This window comes from Euprymna scolopes, chromosome 19, assembly GCF_053919585.1.
Source record: "Euprymna scolopes isolate OS-2025 chromosome 19, ASM5391958v1, whole genome shotgun sequence".
Classification (NCBI taxonomy): domain Eukaryota; kingdom Metazoa; phylum Mollusca; class Cephalopoda; order Sepiida; family Sepiolidae; genus Euprymna; species Euprymna scolopes.
In genome coordinates this window covers 146,784,524-146,811,699 of record NC_136500.1, presented here as the reverse complement: position 1 = coordinate 146,811,699, position 27,176 = coordinate 146,784,524, and the positions used below count along the sequence as shown (strand labels likewise).

General features: G+C 36.2%; 1 protein-coding gene across 2 annotated transcripts in view; it reads left to right on the top strand.

Annotated features, from left to right (window-relative positions):
* The window catches only part of LOC145240040 (fibrillin-3-like), a 671,777-nt gene that overhangs the window by 507,340 nt on the left and 137,261 nt on the right, over positions 1 to 27,176 (top strand). For both annotated transcript variants that reach the window (XM_080103628.1, XM_080103629.1), the window contains 8 exons: positions 455 to 580; positions 4,181 to 4,309; positions 7,879 to 8,004; positions 10,153 to 10,275; positions 15,611 to 15,736; positions 18,584 to 18,709; positions 20,107 to 20,229; positions 24,625 to 24,747. In XM_080103628.1, the coding sequence (XP_079959754.1) occupies positions 455 to 580; positions 4,181 to 4,309; positions 7,879 to 8,004; positions 10,153 to 10,275; positions 15,611 to 15,736; positions 18,584 to 18,709; positions 20,107 to 20,229; positions 24,625 to 24,747 (1,002 nt within the window). The remainder of the gene's footprint in view (positions 1 to 454; positions 581 to 4,180; positions 4,310 to 7,878; positions 8,005 to 10,152; positions 10,276 to 15,610; positions 15,737 to 18,583; positions 18,710 to 20,106; positions 20,230 to 24,624; positions 24,748 to 27,176) is intronic.

Here is a 27,176-nt window from a genome sequence, read left to right as displayed (position 1 = left end):
AGTGCTCGTCTGACCTCCAATCTATGGTCCCCCCCTCACCAAACTTTCACGAAAAATACTCGTCTAGCTGAAACCACTGTCAATAATTTCCCCCACTCTTTCTGTGCCTTAACCTAAACGTAGATTCCATGAAAAATGCTTGTTTCTTAGAACTGCACCTGTGGAACTCTCTTCCGTTTTTCTGTTTTCTAAATGACTACAGTTTGGTAGTCTTCAAGTCCAACGTAAACAAATTCTTGATAAACCGTCTTCTTAAGTAATCCAAGTTACCAAATTTCCACTACTAACCATCACTATGATATTATCCCATTGACTATTATACATCAATAACTCTAATTCTCGAGTGGCCTCCGGGCCTTGATAATTAGTGATTCGTATGTTAAAAAAAAAACCCCGACGGACACATAGTGATTATTGTATTATAAATTTCCTTTTTTTTTTTTCTATTTTTCAGACATCGATGAATGTCGTATTTCCTTTGGAGTGTGTGCCAACGGTACATGTGTCAACACACCTGGTGCATTTACTTGTGATTGTAACGAAGGTTTTGAGAGCGTCATGATGAACCAAATGTGCATTGGTAAGTCAATAACTTATCTCTTTATTTTGTGTGTGTGTGTGCGTGTGTGTGTGTGTGTGTGTGTGTGTGTGTGTGTGTGTGTGTGTGTGTGTGTGTGTGTGTGTGTGAGAGAGAGAGAGAGAGAGAGATCTTTCGTCACCGCTGTACAACAGTCGAATGCGTGGCTGTCACAACAACGACTGCATTGTGTATGCATCTTGTCCAGGAACGATAAATGTTTTGTTTTGGCACTGGTCGTGGCAAACTGGAATAAAAGGACAATGCTATACTTTATACCATTAACAACTCGTATTACTTTGTTGAATTAGTTGAAATGTCTTTGCGTAAAAAAAAATCACCGTTCCACTATGATCCGGAGACGATGATAATGGTTGGCCAAGATCAAAGCTTGATAACCAAGGCTTTTAAAAAGATGGCTGGTCTCAACAGTTACAACAAGTGCAGGTTCTGTCACACAGAGGTAGAGAGTGTGAGCCACCTGACATCCAGCTGTAGGGTTCTGCTGGATGTCGGCTACTTTTGGCCTTCGGGCCTCAGTGTAGGGGCAACCCTTCATGCCAATTGTCACTATCCAGCTCCCCTACCCCTCGGGGAGTTGGTCCCCATTTCCCCTTCACTTCTTACTTTAAAAATCGGCCTTGTGCTTAATTTGCTCGGTGGGGGAGAAAATAAATACCATCCGTTCCGGCAGATACTGCAAACAAAGACCATATGTGGGGGTAACCCCACATATCATATCTTGGTCAATGTAGGGGCAACCCTTCATACCAACAGTTACTATCCAGCTCCACTACTCCCCGGGGAGTTGGTCTCCATTTCCCCTTAACTCTTCACTTTAAAAATCGGCCTTGTGCTTAATTTTCTCAGTGGGAGAGCAAATAAATACCTCAAAGTGTAGTATTTGTTCCGGCAGATACTGCCAGCAAAGACCATATGTGGGGGTAACCCCACATATCAGACTTTGGTCAATGTAGGGGCAACCCTTCATACCAACAGTTACTATCCAGCTCCCATTTCCCACTCATCGGGAGCTGGTCCCCTTTTCCCTCCTCCTCCCTCTCTCTCTCCACATTAAAAACGGCCTTGTGCCTAATTTTCTCAGTGGGGAAGCAAATAAATACATACTGCAAGCAAAGACCCTATGTGGGGGCAACTCCACATATAAGACCTTGGTCAATGTAGGAGCAACCCTTCATACCAATTGTCATTATCCAGCTCCCCTACTCTCCGGGGAGGAGTTGGTCCCCATTTCCCCTTCACTCCTCGCATTAAAAATAGGCCTTGTGCCTAATTTTCTCGGTGGGGGGAGCAAATAAATACCTGGTCAATGTAGGGACAACCCTTCATACCAAATGTAACTATCCAGCTCCCCTACTCCCCGGGGAGGAGTTGGTCCCCATTTCCCCTTCACTCCTCGCATTAAAAATCGGACTTGTGCCTAATTTGCTCGGTGGGGAAGCAAATAAATACCTGGTCAATGTAGGGGAAACCCATTCATACCAATTGTCAATATCCAGCTCCCCTACTCCCCGGGGAGGAGTTGGTCCCCATTTCCCCTTCACTCCTCACCTTAAAAATCGGCCTTGTACCTAATTTGCTCGGTGGGGGAGCAAATACATACTTGGTCAATGTAGGGGAAACCCTTCATACCAATTGTCACTATCCAGCTCCCCTACTCCCCGGGGAGGAGTTGGTCCCTATTTCCCCTTCACTCCTCACATTAAAATCGGCCTTGTACCTAATTTGCTCGGTGGGGGAGCAAATACATACTTGGTCAATGTAGGGGAAACCCTTCATACCAATTGTAACTATCCAGCTCCCCTACTCCCCGGGGACGAGTTGGTCCCTATTTCCCCTTGACTCCTCGCATAAAAAATCGGTCTTGTGCCTAATTTGCTCGGTGGGGAGCAAATAAATACCTGGTCAATGTAGGGGCAACCCTTTATACCAATTGTCACTATCCAGCTCCCCTACTCCCCGGGGAGGAGTTGGTCCCTATTTCCCCTTGACTCCTCGCATAAAAAATCAGCCTTGTGCCTAATTTGCTCGGTGGGGGAGCAAATAAATACCTGGTCAATGTAGGGGCAACCCTTCATACTAATTATCACTAACCAGCTCCCCTACTCCCCGGGGAGGAGTTGGTCCCCATTTCCCCTTCACTCCTCGCATTAAAAATATGCCTTGTGCCTAATTTGCTCGGTGGGGAAGCAAATAAATACCTGGTCAATGTAGGGGAAACCCTTCATACCAATTGTCACTATCCAGCTCCCCTACTCTCCGGGGAGGAGTTGGTCCCCATTTCCCCTTGACTCCTCGCATTAAAATCGGCCTTGTACCTAATTTGCTCGGTGGGGGAGCAAATACATACTTGGTCAATGTAGGGGAAACCCTTCATACCAATTGTCACTATCCAGCTCCCCTACTCCCCGGGGAAGAGTTGGTCCCTATTTCCCCTTGACTCCTCGCATAAAAAATCGGCCTTGTGCCTAATTTGCTCGGTGGAGGAGCAAATAAATACCTGGTCAATGTAGGGGCAACCCTTCATACTAATTATCACTAACCAGCTCCCCTACTCCCCGGGGAGGAGTTGGTCCCTATTTCCCCTTGACTCCTCGCATTAAAAATAGGCCTTGTGCCTAATTTTCTCGGTGGGGGGAGCAAATAAATACCTGGTCAATGTAGGGACAACCCTTCATACCAATTGTAACTATCCAGCTCCCCTACTCCCCGGGGAGGAGTTGGTCCCCATTTCCCCTTCACTCCTCGCATAAAAAATCGGCCTTGTACCTAATTTGCTCGGTGGGGAAGCAAATAAATACTTCTTCAGATGCTGCACTTCCATTTCTTGTTCTTTTTCGGTGGAGGATCAGTCCTTCACGACAGAGACAATTTTTTATTTTTGTACCTTTTCTCCACGTTGAAAAACGACCCTGGTGTCTAACTCTGTTCTCTGGGGAGGCATAGTAAATAGGTACTATACAATGTGACGCAATGGAGTATGTAAATATCTTCAATGAACGATCTGCAAAAAGTTGAATATTGATTGTAGCAGCAAGTCCTGGGAACATGTTTACCAGAAACAACAGTTGGAAATAAGTTATGCACCATCCACTATGACTGTACAATTTCTACGGCTACATACCGAGAAAATAGAGCTATTAAACTGGAAATAGTGATATGGAGAAAGAAGCAACCCTAATAGAAGTCAGTGTCCCCAATGATGCTGGGTTAATAGACCTGAGATGAAAAGATAACGAAATACCAAGTACTTAACTATGACATAAAAAGAAACTGGAATCTTAGGAAGATCGCCATCATTCTAGCAATTATGAGAACAACCGGACTCATGAAGAAATAATTTTAAAATCTACCTGGCAAATATACAAGGTGGACCAAGTTCAAGAGAGATGCAAACAATTGCATGTAAAATATCTCTCAGTTGTGATGTATGCGGTAGCAGGTGATTGTCTGATTTCCGGTAGGATGCTCCAAGCCTAGCTAAAATACCATCCAAGCATTTTTCAGCGACCTGTCAACAACATGCCAACGGCATTAAACTATAGTTTTTTTTATGTTTGTTTTTGTGGGTTTTTGTTTCAGATGTGGATGAGTGTGTAAGACGTCAGCCCGCTCCCTGCCGTGGGGGGACTTGCGTAAACACCCCAGGAGGATTCCACTGTGAATGTCCCGAAGGTCATGAACTGTCCCCAGACAAGATGACATGCAAAGGTATACTGGAGATACAGTTTTATTATTATTATTATCATTATTATTATTGCTATTATTACTGTTATTATTATTATTACTATTATTATTATTATTATTATTATTATTATTATTATTATTATTATTATTACAATACAAACTTCTGTTGTACGTCGATCAGACACTAGTTGACGATAGTAAGTCGATTTTGAGATTATTATCATTACTTTTACTAATGGAGTTCTTGCATAGGCTATCATCAGAAATTACTAACTGATAAAAACTGGTGGTTTTCCTTGGAGTCTTCCCAGAATTCCAGTACTCTTCACCTCCTTTGATAATCTTTACAAATAAATTTGCGTTATCATAACAGCCGGTTGCTATTGATTTCGCACTGGCAATGACCATTGGTCTTCACTGGAATTCTGGTTACAATAAGCCTACTAAGGTCACAGTCCTTTTCGCACTCATTTAGTGAAGGTCTGATTATTGCTTTCTCTACTTGGTCTTTCCATCCTCCTTAACTTTTCTCGGCTATTTGGCGTGGTGCAAAGGGACGACGACATTTGGCCATCTCTCTTTTCAATCAGCATTAAAATAAACAAAAATAGAACTTTCATATTAATAGAATTAATTGGGGCCCATGAAAATTCCACGGTGACTTTAATCTTACTTTCACTGTTAATACTTATATTTATTATAGAATTTATATTTTTATGCATGTTAATAAAATTAAGAAAAATTGTCTCCTTTCCGTGAAAATGATTGCCATTGCCAACTAAATAGTTCCGATTAAATAAAACGCATATGTTTCTTCTTTATTTAAATTTATAATAATTTAAAAATTTTAAAACAATATTCTCTCCCTTCAAATAAGAGTCAGCTAAATATTATTCAATAAATAAATAAATAAATAAAAATAAGAGATTAATGTAATGCTTAATGTTTAGTGTGTATATAAAAGATATTTAAATCCATAGACAACCATACAATGCAGATAGCCACAAAATAAAGCAAATTGGTGGAATAAACTATGTAGCCTTACCTTTATTAATACAATACATATGTGCATATATTTTCTTATATTTTACATGTATTATGTTTAAGTTGCGTCTGCATGGTCAGATGGAAGATATGTATTGTAATATTTTGAGAAAACACACCCTCGTCAGACATCTGTGCGACATTGAAACGTGCAGGTTATTGTAAATGTTTGAAAGTCGAACACATGCCTGACGAAAAAAACATTTCCCAAAATACTACAACACGGATCTTCCATCTTATCAGATTACAGCAATATTTCTGCTCGTTTATAAAATATTTTATACTTAGTTTAATGTTGGGTCTCGATAAAACAATATTAGATGCGCAGTGGGCGTATAAATTGGTGATAATAATACTATGAATAATAACGGTGGGATAATCAGTGATGTGCATGATGATGCTGATAGCTATCTTTGACACAAAAGTGTGTATATATATATATATATATATATATATATATATATATATATATATACACGAGCAAACAGTACGCTATATATCAAATTTTGAGTCTGTAGACTAAAAATTGACAGAGTTATTGCGTAGGGAAATGTACACAGACACACAGACAGATACGCAGAGAGACACACAGACACTTTAACTTACATATATATATATATATATATATATATATATATATATATATATATATATATATATATATATGAGCAAACAGTTAATGAAACATGTTAAAAAACACTTTGAAAAAGAGTTAAAAACATATTTAATCTGAAAAGGAAACACTAGATAAGTGGATAGTCCTTAATCCGCGGAGTTTCGAAGAAATACTTTCCTTCTCATCAGAGGGTAGGAATTAGTAAAATGCAGGATAGGATTTTGCATGCAAAAGTATTTGATGAAACAACAAGTAAGTCAAAGATCTTACTTGATAACAAAAAAGTGAAGCAGAGGGAATATGGTGAAGAAAAATGTGATGAGAATAATGGAAGTAGTATTCCGACAAAATAGCGAAACAACCGAGTTGTGTGTTCATCAACGTTTCGTCTTTATTTTGAGACTTCCTTTATATTTTACATGTATTGTGTTAACTTGCGTCCGGAAGGAAGTCTCAAAATAAAGACGAAACGTTGAACACATAACTCGTCGCTTTTTGTTCCTTTTTATTTCTCTCTCTCTCTCTCTCTCTCTCTCTCTCTCTTTATATATATATATATATATATATATATATATATATATATATATATATATATATATATATATATATATATATATATATATAAAAAGAAGTGTGTCGTAGTTCGCTTGAAGCATTGTTTATCGGATAAAATGTGTTTGAAGGTTTTATGCTGCCGCTTTCAGTTAACCGAAAGCGACAGCATAAAGAGTAGATATACATTTTCTACCTCTTGAAAATGGGAGTTGCTCCCGAAAATACGTGAGGAATATGCCATCTACAGTCGAGAATAGACCACCTATAATCAGGTAAATAAATATTTATTGGAAACTATTGAATTATTATGTATCTGTTTACAACAACTGAATAATTCTTGCATTGACAAGCCTTTAAAAATACTTCATATATATATATATATATATATATATATATATATATATATAAAATTATAGTGATTCAATGAATTTCAAAAAACCTTTTTTGAAGTGAAATGTTTTAGTTTCATATCAAAGATTTTTATTATTCTAAGCAAGACAAAGAATACTTTAGAAATTTTATTTCTGATATAAAACTCAAACATATCACTTCAAAAAAAGGTTTTTTGAAATTCATTGATTCACTATCATTTAATTTATTTGCTCTATCTTGTATAGCGAGCAATTCTTATTTAGATGGGATAATACTTATAGAATATTACTGCTAGTAATATTTTGTAAATCTTATAATCACAGGTTTCCATACCAGCTGATTGTTAAATAACTTTATTCTGAAGTATATATATATATATATATATATATATATATATATATATATATATATATAAAGTAAACGTGTGTGTGTGTGACTGTGTACATTTCTCTACGCAATAACTCTGTCAATTTTAAGTCTACAGACTCGAAATTTCATATACGGGGTATTGAGATTTGAGATTTGACTATGCAATTTCTACACCTACGTATCTCGAAAATAGAGCTATTAAACTGGAAATAGTGATATGAAACTAGGAGAAGGAAGCAACCCTAATAGAAGACAGTGTCCCCAAATGATGCTGGGTTAAGCAGAGCTGAGATGAAAAGACAACGAAATACAAAGTACTTAACTACGACATAAAAAGAAACTGGAATCTTAGAAAGATCGCTACGATTCCTGTAATTATGGGATTTTTAACTAATTAAATTGATTAAATAGAATTAATCAGGTGCTATGAAAATTCCACGGTGACTTTAATATTACGTTTACTGTTAATCTTTTTATTTATTTTAGCATTTATACTTTTATGCATGCTAATAACATTAAGAGAAATTATCTCTGTCTCCGTAAAAATGATTGCAATTGGCAACTTATTCTTCTAATTTTAAATGCAAACTAAAATAGATTCAGGTAATTATCTGCGTCATTTTGTCCTTTTCTCTAGATGTCGATGAATGTTCCATCGACAGCGCCGTGTGTTCCAACGGAGTCTGTGCCAATTACATGGGAGGATATCAGTGTAGCTGCTTCAATGGCTATAAACCAAACCCAGCTAAAACCACTTGCATCGGTAAGTAAACAGAGATTATTATGCAGAGAATTGACCGCTTCTTCGTGAATTTGGCGTCGGAATATTCCGGTAGCTTTCGTAAATCGTAAATCAAATTTTAAAACGTTACGATAAAAGAAAACATGATAGAAAACATGTATTGTATAGTGATTACGTAATTGGAAATAACAAAAAACAAAAAACCTACGGTAAGTTTCATGAATATTGGGGGAGGAAGGAGGTAAAATAATATGTAAACATTTTCTTTTGCACTTTTTTTAAAAATTTTAATGTTTCCATTTTTTTGTTGGTTTATGTTTTTGGTTTTTTGTTTTCATCTTTGTTTATTGTTTTTTTATTTTTTTGTTATTTTGTTTCTTTTGTTTTTTTTTTGGGGGGAGGGGGTAACGTAAAACATTATTTTTTATGACATAATATTATTTTTAGTGCATTTTCTTGCACATATTTGGCATCTCATTTCTACTTCCGCTTAATTTTAATTCCTGACAAAATGCTAATGACACTACTATCTATGGTAGCACATCTAAGACCGTAAACGACCAAGTTCTCTCTGATTCTCTCTCCTCTGATCTTGAGCAAGTGGTACAATGGGGAAAGAGGTGGCTGGTTACTTTGAAAGCATTTATCTTTACATCATCAACGCTCTGATCCCCATCTGGCATCAATTGAAATGGGTGGCTCTCGTCCTGGGGAGGTCTCATGTTTTGACAAGCTTCTGGGCTTGACCTTTACTCCTGATCTTAAATGGAACACATACATTAAATCCGTTGCCAAGGCCGCTGGAAAAATGGTGGGATCCTTCTACCTATCCAGTAGATATCTCACTGCTGATGAAATTCTCTATCTATATAGGAGCCAGGTACGTCCAAAGATGGAGTACTGTTGCCACATCTGGGAAGGAGCTGCTAGAAAGGACTTATCCTGCCTTGATAGAGTTCAAAATAGGCTTCGTAGCCTCGTAGATGTCCTTTTCTCTTCCCTGCAACCTTTCTCACAGAAGAGATGTTGCGAGTGTGTCTTTTCTTTATCGTTATTTTCATGGCAAGTGCTCGACTGAACTCCAATCTATGGTCCCCCGTCGCCAAACTTTCACAAGAAATACCCGTCTAGCAGAAAACATTATCAATAATTTCCCCCCACTCTTTATCTGTGCCTAAACCTAAACGTAGATTCCATGAACAAAGCTTCTTTCTTAGAACTGCACGCCTGTGGAATTGTCTTCCGTCTTCCCGCTTTCCAAGCTGACTACAATATGGTTGTCTTCAAGTCTAACGTAAACAAGTTTTTGATGAGCCGTTCCATATAAGTTAACAAATTTACCGAATTTCCATTACTAACGATTACTATATTGTCCAATTTCTACCGTACACTCTTTAACCCTTATCCTCGAGTGGCCTCTTGGCCTTGATAAGTGGTGATACCTATGAAAAAAAATGAAGGAACTTTTTTCGACTATAGCCTAATCTGCATATCCATTAGGTTCCCCATGACGGCATTACTAAAATGATTTATTTTTAATGATTTGGATTTTTAGTACGATTAAAACTATTTTCGTTTAAATGTAATGTGAATTAATATCTCGGGACTCAACTCCCCAAAGTCTCTTGTAAGACATGTTCCCCATACAGTAGCCATTTACGAGGTGAAAATGAGTAAAAGAAAATTCTTACTTTTTTGCAGATTTATTTATTTATTTGCAAATTTATTTATTTTTTTGCAAATTTATTTATTTATTTTTTTGCAAATTTTTTTTTTTTTTGCAAATTTTTTTTTATTTTTTTTGCAAATTTATTTAATTTTTTTTTGCAAGTTTATTTTTTTGCAAATTTATTTTATTTATTTTATTTTTTTTGCAAGTTTATTTGTTTCTGAAAATTTCATTTTGCAAATTTATTTATTTTTTTTTGCAAATTTATTTATTTTTTTGCAAATTTATTTATTTTTTTTTTGCAAATTTTTTATTTTTTTATTTTTTTTTGCAAATTTTTTTTTTTTTGCAAATTTATTTAATTTTTTTTGCAAGTTTATTTTTTTGCAAATTTATTTTATTTATTTTATTTTTTTTGCAAGTTTATTTGTTTCTGAAAATTTCTTTATTTTGCAAATTTATTTTTTTTTTGAAAATTTTTTTTTTTTTTTTTTTTGCAGACATTGATGACTGTGCGATCAACAATGGCGATTGCATGTCGCTTTGCATCAATTTACCTGGTTCGTTTAAATGTGGCTGCCAAATGGGTTATATGCTGATGCCGGATTTGAAATCTTGTAAAGGTAAGTTATGGTCGTCAATTGCTCCGTTACACACACACATAAACACACACACACACAAATACACACGCAATAACACACAAAATTATGCACAAAAACACATAATCACACACAAATACACACACAAACACAAATACACACATACAAATATACACACAATCACACATAAAAATACACACACAAACACACACACACAAATACACACAATCACACACACAAACACACACATACAAATACACACACAATCACACACACAAATACACACAAACACAATCACACACACAATCACATAAACAAATACACACAATCGCACACACAAACTCACACACAATCGCACACACAAACTCACACACAATCACACACACAAATACACACACAACCACACAAACTAATACACACACAACCACACAAACAAATACACACACAATCACACAAACAAATACACACACAATCACACAAACAAATACACACACACACAAATACACACAATCACACACATACAAATACACACACAATGACGCACGCAAACACACACACAATGACGCACACAAACACACACACAATGACACACACAATGGCACACACAATGGCACACACAATTACACACACAATGGCACATACAAATACACATACAAATACGCACACAAATACACACACAATTGCACACACAAATACACACAATCACACGCATAAATACACACAAAATCACACGCATAAATACACACACAATCACACACAATGACACACACAAATACACACACAATTGCACACACAATCACACACACAAATACACACAATCACACACAATGACACACACAAACACACAGATACAGATACACACACAAATACACACAAATACACACACAATGACACACATACAAATACACACATACAAATACACACACAAACACACACATACAAATACACACACAAACACGCATAAATACACACACAAATACACACACAAATACACAAAATCACACGCATAAATACACACACACAAATACACACAATCACATACACAAATACACACAATCACATACGACTATACACACAAACACACACATACAAATACACACACAATGACACACACAATGACACACACAATGACACACACACAATGACACACGCAAATACACACACAATGACACACGCAAATACACACACAATGACATGCACAAATACACACACAATCACACGCACAAATACACTCACAATCACACGCACAAATACACACACAATCACACACACAAATACACACACAAACACACACACAAATACACACAAACACAAATACACACAATCACAGACACAAATACACACACACACATACAAATACACGCAATCACACACGTAAATACACACACAATCACACACACACACACACACACACACACGAATTTGAGCTTTCTTCAGTCTTGACAGACGATGGATACACACTGCAAGGGTGCCTGCGCATGGACTTTTTGTGGCAAAAGTTGTGCAATCCCCATTCCCATATTTCCTGAGTCAGCATGTTTTTAATAGCAGTGTTAAGTTGAGGTGCAAGACAACTGGAAACAATGCGAAAATAAGTGTAGAGCACATACAACGTCTGGAATGATCAAATATTCACCCATCTTGTGCTAGCCATGCTCAATGTTGCTTAACTTTGGTGATCTGACGAGAAACGATGTGTCTACGTGATTGTGCCGTATACAGTACACACACACAAACACACATATAATTTATTAAGAATCTTCCCATGAATTTAATTGTACTATGTTAGTCACATTTCTTTGTAGAGGCCACAATAAAGAAACGCGTATTTGTGTTTTGGGATGTTTTAGAGGAGGAATGATAATTTGGATTTTTGAGGGTTATTCAACTACTGTTCTAATGTTCTGTGTTATTGTCACATTTCAGCCGATATAACCTCCAACCTTCTCCAGATGCATCCTGTCGAACTCGGGAATCAGATTTCTTCCTAGTTCTCCTACAATTGTTTTTACAATAGTGATTTTCTTTACGTCCCATATTCCTTCTAGCTCTGTTTTAGTATCAACTCACCATGAGTGCCCGCAGGTCATCAATGATTGCTCACTGACAATAGCTGGTGGTGTTCCCTAGAGTCTAAGTTACAACAAATCTTCTCTGCTTCCCAGTACTATCCACCTCTTTCTATAGCCGTTGCAAATGACTTTGGGTTATCGCAACAACCGCTTACCATTGATTTCTCACTGGAGACGACCAACGGTTCTTTCTTAGATTTAGATGGCAGTAAACATTTCCAAGTTCGAAGCACTTTCCACACTTCCAGTGGAGGTCTGATTGGTGCTCACACCTATTGGTTTTTCTATTCTCCTTGGCCTTTCACAATCATTTGCGCAGTATGAAACAAAGCTATTTCCATCAAATGGTTTGTTGCAGAGAAGGAGTTTATGAGCCTTTTACAGTTTCAGTTCCCTTGGATCATGTGATCGTGTTCTTTCTATGTTTTTTTTTATTATTTCTATTAAAACTGCCTTCAGACTGGTTAGCATTAGTAGTTTATGTGAATTGGTTTCCGCATCTAAAGATTTTCCCTAGATTTCAGCTGTTTTCATCATTGACGTTCCTTATAGTGTTTCAGTCTTCCCTTTCATTCCACTTTTTCCGTCTTTTTTGCCAGTTATTTGGAGGGTGGCGGGGGGCTGTTCCTAATGCTCCTACGAATATTGGTATTATATTCACATTCTTCAAGTTTCAGAGCTTTGGAAAGTCCTATGTATTTTTCTTTCTTTCTTTGTTTTCGGTCACAATGATTTTGAATTGCTGTGACGACAAAATTTATGATTTGGCAGCTTTTTCCCCTGCTTGCTGAATATTTGATATCCGGTCTCCTTGCTTGGATGAACTTAACTGTTAAGACTTCCATATCTTATAGGATTTTGTGATTTTCATTTTCCAGTACTGTCTCCGGTTTGTGCCTGTATCATTTTTGTGCATGTTCAAGATGCAGTCGTTTGCATAGTTCCCAATGTCATGCCTTACCGACACAGTAGTAGTAGTAGTAGTAGTAGTAGTAGTAGTAGTAGTAGTAGTAGTTGTTGTACTACTACTACTACTACTACTCTCTAGGGGTAGTCACATAAGTCATCATCAATTATTCCTCTTCGAGAACAACCTGTGGTGTTATCTGAAGTCTAAGTGAAGTCTCCTCAAACTTCCAGTATTCTCCACGACTTTCGATACCCTTTACAGATGGATTTGCGTTTTTGCAACAGCCGCCTACTATTAATTTTTCGTTGGCATCGACCATTGGTCTCCACTGGAATTTGAGTGGTATTAAGCCTCCCTAAGGTCCCTGTCCTTTTTCCAGCGGAGGTCTGGCTAGTGCTTTCTCTCTTCGGTCTGTCTATCCTCCTTGACCCTCCTTACTTATTTTGTACGTTTATGGTGACGCACGCACACAAGGGGTCGGAAAGCAGGGGAACAGGGGGTTAACTTTTCATCATTATTATTATAATTATCATTACCATTATCATTATTATTATTATCATTATTATTATTATTATTATCATTATTATTATCATTATTATTATTATTATTATCATTATTAATATTATAATTATCATTATTATTATTATTATCATTATTATTATTATTATTATCATTATTAATATTATAATTATCATTATTATTATTATTATTATCATTATTATTATTATCATTATTAATATCATAATTATCATTATCATTATTATCATTATTATTATCATTATTATTATTATTATCATTATTAATATTATAATTATCATTATTATTATTATTACTATTATTATCATTATAATTATTATTATTATCATTATAATTATTATTATTATTATTATTATCATTATTAATATTATAATTATCATTATAATTATTATTATTATCATTATTATTATCATTATTTCTGAGATCAGGTCCACATGCTTTTCAAGTGTCAAAATTTTTTATGATGGCATCCACCTGAGATGGGGTGATTTCCAGATCGTCTAGTGTGGCGTCTGTCCACAAAGGAAAGTCAGGGAAAGGGTGGTTAGCAGGGTCCAGTGTGGAGTTTGAGACAAACCGACTGTCAAGCATGTTAGCCTTCTCGGTTGCTGGGCAAACAACCTCATGATTGTTGGATAGTGGGGAAATTGTTGATTGCCCATTATTTACTACACTGTTGTAGATTTTCCAGAAGTCACAGGTTCCTAATTTCTGTGCTTCGATGCATTTTTGGTGGTTTCAGTAAATTCTTTCTTAGCTGTCGCTATTTCTTTCTTACAGTTACTTTTGGCTTCTGTATACTTCTGTCTGTTTGAACTGGACTTATGTCGGTTAAATCTGCGGTACGCATGCTGGCATTGTGCGATGGTAGATGCACATGTGGAAGTAAACTATTGGGGAGAGTGGGGCTTGCTATAAAACTTCCGCGTGGGAACATGTGCTTCAATTGCCGTTTTGAACCATTCAGGGGTCTCATTTGTGCAGTGTTCAGCAGGAAGTGAGAAGATATTTCGCCATGGGGCGTCTTTGATGAGATCCCTGATGGCTTTCCAGTCACCCTTTTTATAATATCTCGTTGTTTTGAGTAATGGCTCTTCAGTTTTGGCTCTAGAGTTAATGCGATTTCAACTATTATCACTACATGATCAGCATTTCCAAATGCGCTGTGGGCATTCATAACGCAATCATCATGTGGTCAGAAACAGATCTAACAGTGATGCGTGTTGTTCTAGCTTGTCAAGGAAACGGATTATTATTATTATTATTATTATTATTATTATTATTATTATTATTATTATTATTATTATTCAGTTACTAGGAGTTCTCACAGGTCATCGCCAGGGATGTCTCACTTGCAATCACCTGGCGTTTTCTCTGGAATATAGTTGACAACAAGTCTCCCCATATTTCTAGGACTCTCCATCTCGATCACCAATGCTGTTAACTTCACGTTATCTCAACAGCCGCTAACTATTGCTATCTCGTCGGCATCGACAATTGATATTCCTTGGAGTTTAGGTGGCTATCTAATTTCTCTCCACACATTTCCAGTGAATGCCTGGCTAGTGCTCTCCCACCTCTGTCCTTCTGGAACTTTTCACCACTCTCTCCTATGGCACCATCTAATGGAGATCCGACCATTTTTGGGAGGGGGTGCATTATTATTATTAATATTATTATTATTATTATTATTATTATTATTATTATTATTATTATTATCATTATTATTATTATTATTATTATTATTATTATTATTATTATTATTATCATTATTATTATTATTATTATTATTATTATTATTATAAAATAGCATCAATGCATATTTTCTTTCTTTCTTCAGATGTAGATGAATGCCGTGAACGTGAAAACATCTGCGGAGGTGGCGTGTGTACAAACACAGACGGGGCTTATAGTTGTCACTGCACAGATGGTTTGCGACCCTCCACTGATAACAAACAATGTCTCGGTAAGTAACGTTAATGCAATTTTATTTTCAGTCGAATGTGCAAGATGAAATGGCGATTAAAGACATTGTGCAACCCTTATCCTCGCACGGCTTCTTGGCCTTGATAAGTGGTGATGCCTATGTAAAAAAACAAGATTAGAGGCGAATGTGTAAAAGAAGGTGAAATATCTATAAGTGTAAGCCATGTTTAGTTTCAGAACAGTTTCCGATGGTTCGTTGTTCTACACAAGTTCTGGAGGTGACTGATTTGCAGTAGACAGTTCTCGAGTTGGAATCCACAGAGCAAAAGATTCTTCCTGTGTTGAGACGGAAAAAACATATGCGAAATTGCTACAGAAAGATTTAATATTTATGGGGCAATTCTGGCTTTTGACTGGTTGGTAGCAGAACGTGAATTAATTCGATTCGTCAGTTCCTAGCAGCATTGTTTATAAATGGAAACTCCCGATTATGCGGGATTATACCCCCATTATACTCCGAAAATATTGTAACATAATAATTTAGTAAATTTCTACCTTAACATTAAGTAGAGTGTGATTTTCAAATTAGAACTCAACCGGAATCTTTGTGTTACGGCAGTCATATCATACATTTATCGGAAACCGACGCATCTGGTGTGGCGAGTAAGCAGGGAACGATCTATCTATGTCAATTGAATTATCAGAGAAAGCATTCGGGCTTGGATAACTGCGTCTCTCAACACCAACACTACAAATATCATCTGCAGCACCACCAGTGGCACCACCGAAACCAACGCCATCACCAACAGCAACAACACCACCATCGCTAACAATAACACTACCACCAGTATCAAAGCTACTAAGACCACCATTAACACCAACACCACCACTAACACTAACCAAAACACTACCAACATCACCAACAACACAACCAACACAGCACCATCAACACTACCACCACGAAACAACAACAACAGCAACAACAACAAGCACCACCACCAACACAACACTACCACCACCACCACCACCAACAACAACAACAACAACAACAAGCACCAACACAACACTACCACCACCACCAACAACAACAGCAACAACAACAGCAAGCACCACCACCAAAAACAACACTACACCCATCACCACCAACAACAGCAGCAAGCACCAGCAACACCATCAATACTACCACCAACAACAGCAAGCACCACCACCAACAACAACACTACAACCACCAACAACAACAACACCAAGCTCCACCACTAACAACAACTCTACCACCACCAACAACAACAACATCAAGCTCCACCACTAACAACAACTCTACCACCACCACCAACAACACCAAGCACCACCAACAACAACTCTACCACCAACAACAACAACAATACTACCCCACCACCAACAACAACAGCAAGCACCACCACCAACAACAACAATAACAGCAACAATACTACCACCACCACCAACAACAACAACACTACCACCAACAACAGCAACACTACTACCCCCACCAACAACAACAACAGCAAGCACCACCAACAACAACAATAACAACAACAAGCACCAACAACAACAACATTACAACATCATTAACAACAATAACAGCAACAAGCGCCACCAACAGCAACAAAACTACTACCTACATTACCATCAGCAATAACAACAATATATAATATAAAGGAAAATAAAAACAAATAAATTTTAAAAAATATTTTCCTTTACTTGTTAGGGAGAAGTTCTTGTGGTTTTGTCCATTAAGACGTCGTGGTGGGTCTCTAAGAGCCCGTTGTGAATCATGTGGTATTAAACATATTTTGTTTTTTACCGAGAAAAAATACCCATATTCACTAAACTTAATCATGAGAAGTTTGTGGATATTCACAAGTATTAATGGATTGGGATAATCAATTTCTTTGTAACCCCATCATGTGTCTATGTCTCTACCTCATTTCGATTTTGTTTAAGGGCAATTCTAAAAAGTTTGTGTTTTCCAAGGTTAGATGATTCTGCCTATCGATCTACATATCAAATATTTGTTGCATAATTTTTATTTCCGATGTAATTTATTAATGCTTCTTTCTCTGCATAAATTTAGTGCAAATGCATTTACTTGTTTATATTTATTTGTTTCATTGGGAAGAAATGTTTTTTATGTTTTTCAATAAAAGTGTTTTTCAATGTTTTTCATTTCTTTCACGCATATAAGAAAAAAATCTTAAACAATTAATACGAAACTACTATTAGATTTCATCTAGTGATGGGATGATTGTAATATTGTTCCCGATTCCGATACAATTATCGACTCCGTGCTAAATTCCTGATTCCGATACAATTACCGATTCCGATTCTTTATAAATATCCAATTATTTAACTTTAAGGTTGATATTTCCCCGATTTTCGTAAAAACACGTTAAATACGCAGATATTTCCTTAAACGTCAAAATACACTTGTGGAGGATGATCTATCGATTTTAGCTTTACTGGTAATTTAAAATCAATAAATTTTTATTATTTTATCATTATTACCAGCAATGGAATATTTTACTTTAAACAAAATTAAATAAAAAAGAAAATTAAAAGAATCGTTTTGGGCATCGGAAAATAGGAATCATTTTTTCCGATTCTGATACCCCTAAATCTTCCGATTTTCCGATTAATCGTCCCAACACTAGTTTCAGCACAAAAAGCCTGGAGAACACGCACGTATTTATCTCGCTCAAAAGAATTAGGTCCACACGGACCACATTGGATTTTAATGTAATTTTGAACGCCCTATCCACAAAGTGTTAATTATAGCCTTGTCAGCGTCTGTTACATCTTTTTTTATTTATTATAAATCTTTCGGCTTTTGTAATTTTTATTTTATTTATTATTATTTTTCTTTTTGTAGATATTGATGAATGTGAAAACCCGGATATCTGCCGAATCGGAACGTGCGTCAACACACAAGGCTCGTTCACGTGCAAGTGCGACGTCGGCTATTCTATGCAAGTCGATAACGGTGCTGGATGCTACGGTAAAGGCATTGCTTTTATTGCTCTTGGGGGGGGGGAATAAATCATTTTTCGGTAGTCTGGTGGAGTGGAGACAACACCACAGACGATCTGACAGTCAGATCTCCATTCTTCTTTCTGCTCACTGGCTCCTTTTAGAGGACTACGGCACTTTGCTTTATAACATATTTCCTTCGCAAGATGTTTTTTTTAATAGGAGTCACCACTTATCAAGGCCCTGAGACCACTCAAGGATCAGGCTTATTGAGTGTACAGTAATCAATGGTATAATATCGTAGAAGTCGTTATGGAAATATGTGTGTGTTTATATATATATATATATATATAGAGAGAGAGAGAGAGAGAGAGAAAGAGAGAGAGAGATTTGAAGCGAGAGCTTCACAAAGGTTTAATTGATGGTCTTAACCATGACAAACAGAGCTGGAAATGCGACACTTGTGAACGAGTGCTTTTGTCAAAAGCTGGCTACGTCAACCACCTTAAGTCGCACAAAACTCCTGTTCAGGTCAACTTTGCACCTGTTAGTCCGAACCAAACGATCTGTTTAATATGCCGCAAAGTTTGCAAGTCTACTGCTGGTTTGAATGATACCCTTTAACCTTCAGAGAAAATCAACTCAGTGGAAATTGCTCAATTTGTATGTCACATCTGCTTCAAGATGTGCAAATCTGCGGCGGGAGTGCAGAATCATCTGAGATGGCATGGACGACGAGGTTGGAACAACTCGATCTGACGGCGATCATATGGAAAGATGCAACAATCATCATATATATATATATATATATATATAAGTGAACGTGTCTGTGTGTGTACATTTCCCTACGCAATAACTCTGTCAATTTTAAGTCTACAGACTCGAAACTTGATATACAGGGTACTGAGATTTTGGGAAAATCTTTGTAATCAGTTTTCGGCCAGAAATTTGGCTGTTAAGGGGGTCAAAATTCAACGATTTGACCTTTGAGAACTCTACCAAACTCCTCCGCCAATTTAGAGTATAAACAATTGAAATTTTAGATATAGGTTCCTTGGACATGGATCTAACTTAATAACTTAATATGATACCAAAACAATAAAGATTAAGGGGCATAATAGGAGTCAAAGTAAAAAATAAATTGACCGCTTTTTCTTTTTTTTTTTTTTTTTTTTTTTTGCTCAAATACACCTCTAAACACTCGAGGTATATATATATATATATATATATATATATATATATATATATATATATATATATATATTAACCTGCTCTCCCTTTTTATAAGATGGAATAACCCGATCGTCGAAGACAAGATTCAAATCATCAAGCACACATGCACACACACGTTTTATGTTATTGTCTTTTCGTAATCCTTATTTTTACCGTATGTTTTGCTTTTATTTCATTTTTATTTTATTTCAGATACAAATGAATGTTTGACTGGAGAATCTAAGTGTGATGTAAACGCCGAATGCTTTAACACGGAAGGTTCTTATAAATGTGACTGCAAGACTGGTTACCGTGGTAATGGTTTCAAGTGTAGAGGTAAGAAAATATTTTCGTTTTCTCCTTTTTCAGTTCAGTAATTTATTTATTTTTAGCATTTAGAATCTTGCATACATTACTGCTGTTATATATATCCAGCTGTTTGTTACAGAAAAACACATAAAATATCATTTTATATAAAAAATTTTAAAAAGCAAGTCTTTCTTTATTAATGATTTTGGATTTTTTTAATGGAAATCGCTCAAGACAATGCATGTATCAACTTGATGTAAGGAGCTCAAAGTTACTATTTTAAGATTTAAAAAAAAACTATATATTATTTAATTGGAATTCATTATTGAGATGATCCTTATTAATTAATTTATTTATTGCGGACTATTATCCTCATCTTTATCAGCTGTTGTTTCACGACGTTTCGGCCAACTATTCCTCTGGCCTTCGTCAGGTGGTAACCGCAACGGTATAGGAACTCCGAATCTCCAAACTGCATTCTCAGCAATCACAGAATTTTGAACGGAATTTTTTATTTAAGCCACCGGTATAGCACTATTTTGTCCCGGCAGTCATGGCTGGGTAGAAATCCTTAGCAATTTGCAATTGTATTTTTAGTCTTGCCCGCATTGAAGATTGAACCTTAAACCTTCAAAAAGTATAACTTACAACTTAATGTATCAAGTATTTTATCCACGACGCCACGTATCCTTACGAAGATTTCCTAGGTATAATCATCGCGTATCCAATGGTGAGGCATCGATCTGGGAGCTTTAAGAGTTTTCGAGTTACTCTTTTAGATATCGTAAACCCCAGATCTACTCTGATAATAAGTGGTACACATTATTTGAATTGGAATTTATTAAGATGATCATTATTTATTAATTTATTTATTGCGGATTATTATCCTCATCTTTTGTTTCACGACGTTTCGACCAACATGGCGCAGTGGATAGAGACGTTGCATCTCTACGGTTCCAAGTGACAATTGTCCAAAGATGGCGGTTTCAGTCCTACCCAAAGCCGGCCAAAGGCTTACTTGGCCAAAAACGTGGTGAAACGACAACTACAGATGGCAGTAATTGCTGAGAATGCAGTTGGGAGATTCAGAGTTTCTATCCTGTCGTGGTTACCACCTGACGAAGGCCAGAGGAATAGTTGGCCGAAACGAAATCTAAGAAAGATGAGGATAATAGGCCGCAATAAATTAATAACAAAAACTAGTCAACGATAAGTGTTTGGTGTGGAGGTAGGAGTATGAGGACATCCGAGTTACTCCTCATCAGAATATGATTGGCTGGTTAAGCCATAGGTGCTGACTCGTGGAAAAGCTTTGGATAGGCATGGAAAGATACGCCGTAAGCTTCACCCTTAAGGATATACCAGCTCTAACCATGAACACTTGTTCAGTAAAGTGGCGTACTTGATTATTATTTTAATTGTAGATAAGACCACCCAGCTACTTCAAGCAAATATATCTATTTTCACGTGACATATCAGTGGTGACATATAAAATAATATCCAACGATAAGTGCTAGGTGGATAGTGAAGGGAGCAGAGGTAAAACTGTTCCAGATCCCTAACCCTAACTCCTAAGCATAACTCTAAACCCTAACGCTAACCCTAAACCCTAACCGAGCGTCTTCTGTGTAAAGCTGCATTTAAAAAACGATGATGAAATGTTATATATTAAGACCATATGCCCGTAGTCAACGATTAAGTAAGCATCTGCGAATTTTGGCGAGGGTCACATTAGTACATGTCAGGATAACGAGTTTTTAAAAAATAATTATTAGATCAGGGTTAAGGTTTCGAATGTAGTAGATTTCATTTTTTCCCCATCATATTTTCCCTTTGCAACCATTTGTTTGATTAAAAATTCGATAATATGCGTAAACTTTTACTTTCTTACATGGTCTTATGATTTTCACCAGGACTTATATATATATATATATATATATATATATATATATATATATATATATATATATATATATATATATATATATATATAGTATCGGCCATAATATAAGGAACGGAAAAAAAATTACAATTATTCATGTATATTTAAAAAATTAGTGCATGGATTTTTCTGAAATACTCAGAATAAACAAATAGAACCAATGTGTATAAACTAGTACAAAAAAAAATTACGATTCAATATTGAGAAATATTTTAGTTTAAAATTATATCTGTGGATTTATCCTGGCCAAAAGTTAAGGAACGAAATAGAAAATTTATTTTTAAGAGACTAAACTTTACATAAAAATAGCTAGTTTTTTAATATTGGAATTGCTGATAAGCACAACAAAGAAAAATGGCGTCACCGACTCGCAAAACTCTGTCTCTCCAAGAAAAAAAATTAATTTTAGACAATTACAAAGAAAAGAAATCAATTTCAACAATTTCTAATATCGTTCGAAGATCAAAAAGTGTTGTTCGTCGTGTGATAGCTCGATATAAGAATAAAAATACATTAGAAGCATCCCCTAAAACCGGCAGACCCCCTAAAACGTCTCAAAGGGAAGATAGGATTATGGTAAGGCAGGCTCTTAGTGACCGATTCAAATCCGCAACATCAATTTCTCGTGATTTTAATGAACAGACTGGGAAAAATATATCTAGAAAAACTGTTTCTCGGCGGTTAGCAGCTGCCGGATTGCATGCCAGGGTGCCAGTATCTAAACCCTTGATCTCCAAGAAGAACAAAAATAGCCGTTTGAAGTTTGCCCATGAGCATGTCGTCTGGACTGATGAACAATGGGCTAAGGTGCACTTCAACGATGAATCCAAATTCAATTTGTTTGGATCTGATGGAAATAAGCATGTACGGCGTAAAGCAGGTGAACGATTATCCTGCAAATGTGTTAAAAAGACACTTAAATTCGAAGGGGGAAGTGTAATGGTGTGGGGTATGATATCCTCGGAAGGAGTTGGCCCTCTAGTTCGAATCTATGGTAGGGTTAATGCGGAGACTTATAAGCAGGTCCTTCAACAACATGTCATTGAGAGCTTACGCTTTTCACCTAATCAGCCAAGCATTTTTATGCAAGATAATGCCCCATGCCATAAAGATAAAAAAAGTGAAAAGTTATCTCGAGGAAGAAGAAATAAGAGTAATGGACTGGCCAGAATCCATGCTCTAATTTTTTAAATATACATGAATAATTGTAATTTTTTCCTGTTCCTTATATTATGGCCGATACCGTTATATATATATATATATATATATATATATATATATATATATATATATATATATATATATATATATATATGTATATATATATATGTATATATATATATATATAAAACGGTTGTATAAATTGGTTTCCTAGAAGTAAAGCCAAGGAAACCCGTATGGTTATATATATATATATATATATATATATATATATATATATATATATATATATATATATATATATATATATATATATTTCAGATTATAAAATCATATAGCAATTAAACTATACAATAGCTTCCGCTTTTCATCCATGTGAGAAATCATCTGGTTTAAATCCGTAGAATTCAGATTACCGGGTGTTTTTGTTTGTTTGTTTTTTGTCTATACACGTTGTATTTAGTTAAACTAGCTAATTTATTTTCCCAGTGTAATAGGTTTGTAAGCGTGAGTATATATATATATATATATATATATATATATATATATATATATATATATATATATATATATATTACAATTTATGATTAGCCAACGATGGAAGCAGACGTTTGTTGGTTATCTATCCATTTGCTTTTTTTCCTTGACTGAACATTAACTTTTCTGCATTTATGCGAACGCCGTACAACCTAAAAGACCAAAATCTTCTTTTATGAATGTTAACTGGAATTTTTATATTTTGAAATTTAAGCCATTGGACCTAAAATTCTGGCTATTTTTGTTCCTTAAAAGGAGTTCTCTTTCGCCTTTTGAATTACCAATAAGGAAGTCATTACCCACACTAAAATGTTATTCTCGGTTTGTTTGTTTGTTTGTTTGTTTGTTTGTTTGTTTGTTTGTTTTTTCCAATTATTTCATGTATATATATTTTTTTGACTGCTTTTCTTACAATTTATGACAAAATATCATAAACTGTTGTTTTATCTAATGCATCAACCAGCAAATTCTAGCTTTGCTACGATTATAATTTGCTAATTTCTGTCCTCTGTGAGAAGAATAGCAAGAGTGGCATTCTTTGAAACTCCATGGAATAAGGACTTTGTAAATCGTTTTTATAGTATTCTGTCGCATAATAAATTTAATTGCAAATTTTAATTTACAGTTTTGAATTCTTTTCTCTTAGATATACATATAGGTGTGTGTGTGTGTGTGTGTGTGTGTGTGTGTGTGTGTGTGTGTGTGTGTGTGTGTGTGTGTGTGTGTGTAAGGTGATTTTTGTCTATCCAAGCCGATGACATAATTTATTTTTTCTGTTGCAGATATTAACGAATGCGTTCGTAACAATGGCGGATGTCACCCTGACGCTGCTTGTCTTAATCAAGTTGGTTCCTACAGATGTGTCTGTGATGATGGCTTCAGTGGGGACGGTTTCCGATGCGTTGGTAAGATTTATAAAAAGTTCATATTGCTTAATAGTGTTACATATTTGAAGGTTCGTATTTTATTACAAAAATTGGGAGCTGCGGAACATAATAAGTTCGTGGATTACATCATGCCTAAACAGACGAGCGAACTGTCCTTCGACATCACAGTGAAATTTTGATGGAATTATATCCTTCCAAAAATCAGTTTATTCCATAAAAGATGAAAATGCATCAGCTTGACACGTAAAGAAAACCAAGGTTGCACCACATTTGTTTCAGTCGTAAATAGACACTGTGAAGACTTCGAACTATCCTCATTGTCGGCGACAACTTTAATTCAAGGCTTAGTGTCGACAAAGGATGTTGAACTCAGATGCCGGGCGCTAAACAGATTGGAAACGGAACCAAATATAACATTCAGCAATTGGCTGAGGAATACCTAAGGATCATCTCAGAGAAGCAAGACTCCAAAAATAGATAGCACACATTGGAAAGGTCCGAAGTAACAAAATATCTTACTCTCCAAACAGTCAAGCGAAAGCCAAACATAATCCTCCGGAAAAATCCCAAAAGAAGCCAAAGTCAACCCGTTATCCATGCCAAGGATGTGGAGAACTCCACTGGCAGAAGGATTGTCCATACTGGCCCCGGAAATGTGATCGATGCAAACACTACGGACACAAAGCTTCACATTGTAGACAAAAGGTCCCCGCAGGAGCTTCGTAAAAACAACGAGGACTCAAGCGGAGGACGAAAATGTACAGGAGTACGTGACGGTAAAAATTGGGGACAAGAATGTTAGACTTAAACTTGGCAGTGGTTCAGATTTGTCCATCATAAATCACCATACTTGGTGCAAAATCGGAACACCGAAAGTGATGAGAACCAAGAAAGTTGCTCTTTCAATAACTTGAGAATGAATAAGATTTGAAGAAAAAACCCTGAATCTCAAGATGTTTGTATGAAGAAACACTAATAAATTTGGGGGGGAGGACAGGCTGGGGTAAAAAGTTTGAATCCTGGGATTCGCCCATTAACGATTTTTGCCAAAAAAAGTGGACAACCTTAGAGCCGAAGCTGAAAAACTAAAAGACCTTAATGAGTCGTTTCTAATGTTTTTTCCGGACAAATTTGGTCGCTGTAGAAAAACGGAGGTGAAGTCCAAGTTACAAAACAATGCCACCCCAGTCTTCAAAACGAAACGCAGTGTACCGTTTGGCTCTTTACATAAAATTGACGTAGAAGTAAATAGACTCGTCAAAGCAGGAATTTTGACCTCCGTCTACAGCGAGTGCGGCGCCTCCACCGTGTAAAAAACATCGAAGAATATCAGAGTCTACGCCGACTTCATTATATGCTTCCCAGCCGCGAGGAAGTTTTTACGAAACTAAATGGAGGGAAAATATTCTCAAAAATACATCTGAGCGAAGCGTACCTATTGATTCCCGTCGATGAAGAAAGCTCAAAACTTGTGTGCATTAACATAAGCCCAATAGGTTAGCTTTCAGGATCAATCGCACCAGCTACTTTTCAACAGATAATCGACACGATGCTGAATGCCTTGATTTTTCCATCGGATATGGACGGATATCGGATATGGACGATATTCTAATGAAAAGCGAATCTATGAAGCAACATAGAAAACATATTTTTAAAGTGTGCGAAAAGTTAAATGCGTGCGGTTGAACACTTAAAGACACCAAATGTGAATTTTTCCTCGATCAAATAAAATACCAAGGGTAGATAATAGATAGGAATCATAGACGGACCGATCTAGAAAGGTTCAAAGCAATAAAAATAGAAACTTCTTTTCCTTGGCCTTCGGGACAAGATCAAAGTGTAGTATCTGTTCTTCAGATGCTGCACTTCTATTTCTTGTTCTCTTTCGGTGAAGGAGAAATCCTTCACGACTGAGACAATTTTTATTTTTGTACCTTTTCTCCACGTTAAAAAACGACCCTGGTGTCTAACTCTGTCCCGTGGGGAGGCATAGTAAATAGGTACATAACAACACTGCAAAGCTCTTTAGGCTTACCTAATTACTATCAAGCCTATATTCCTAATATGCACATATTTTGCGCACCTTTAAATGAACTATTTAGGAAGGATAAGGTTTGGAACTGGACCACGGAATGCAAAATGGCGTTCGAAAAGCTAAAAGAGGTGCTCATATCGGAACTATTCCTGACCCATTACAGCCTATATTTAGACATTATCGTCGCAAGTGACGCGAGCGTATATGAAATCGACGTGTGTATCCTGCATAAAATGCCCGACAGTTCTACGAAACCGATAGCACACGCATCGACAACCCTACTACCGGCGGAAAGGAATTATTCTCAGATAGAGAAAGAATCATTAAGCGTCATTTTCGCGGTGACAAGATTTCACAGATTTCTCCATGGACGACATTTCAAACTTCAAATGATCCAGAAGCCGCTGATTTC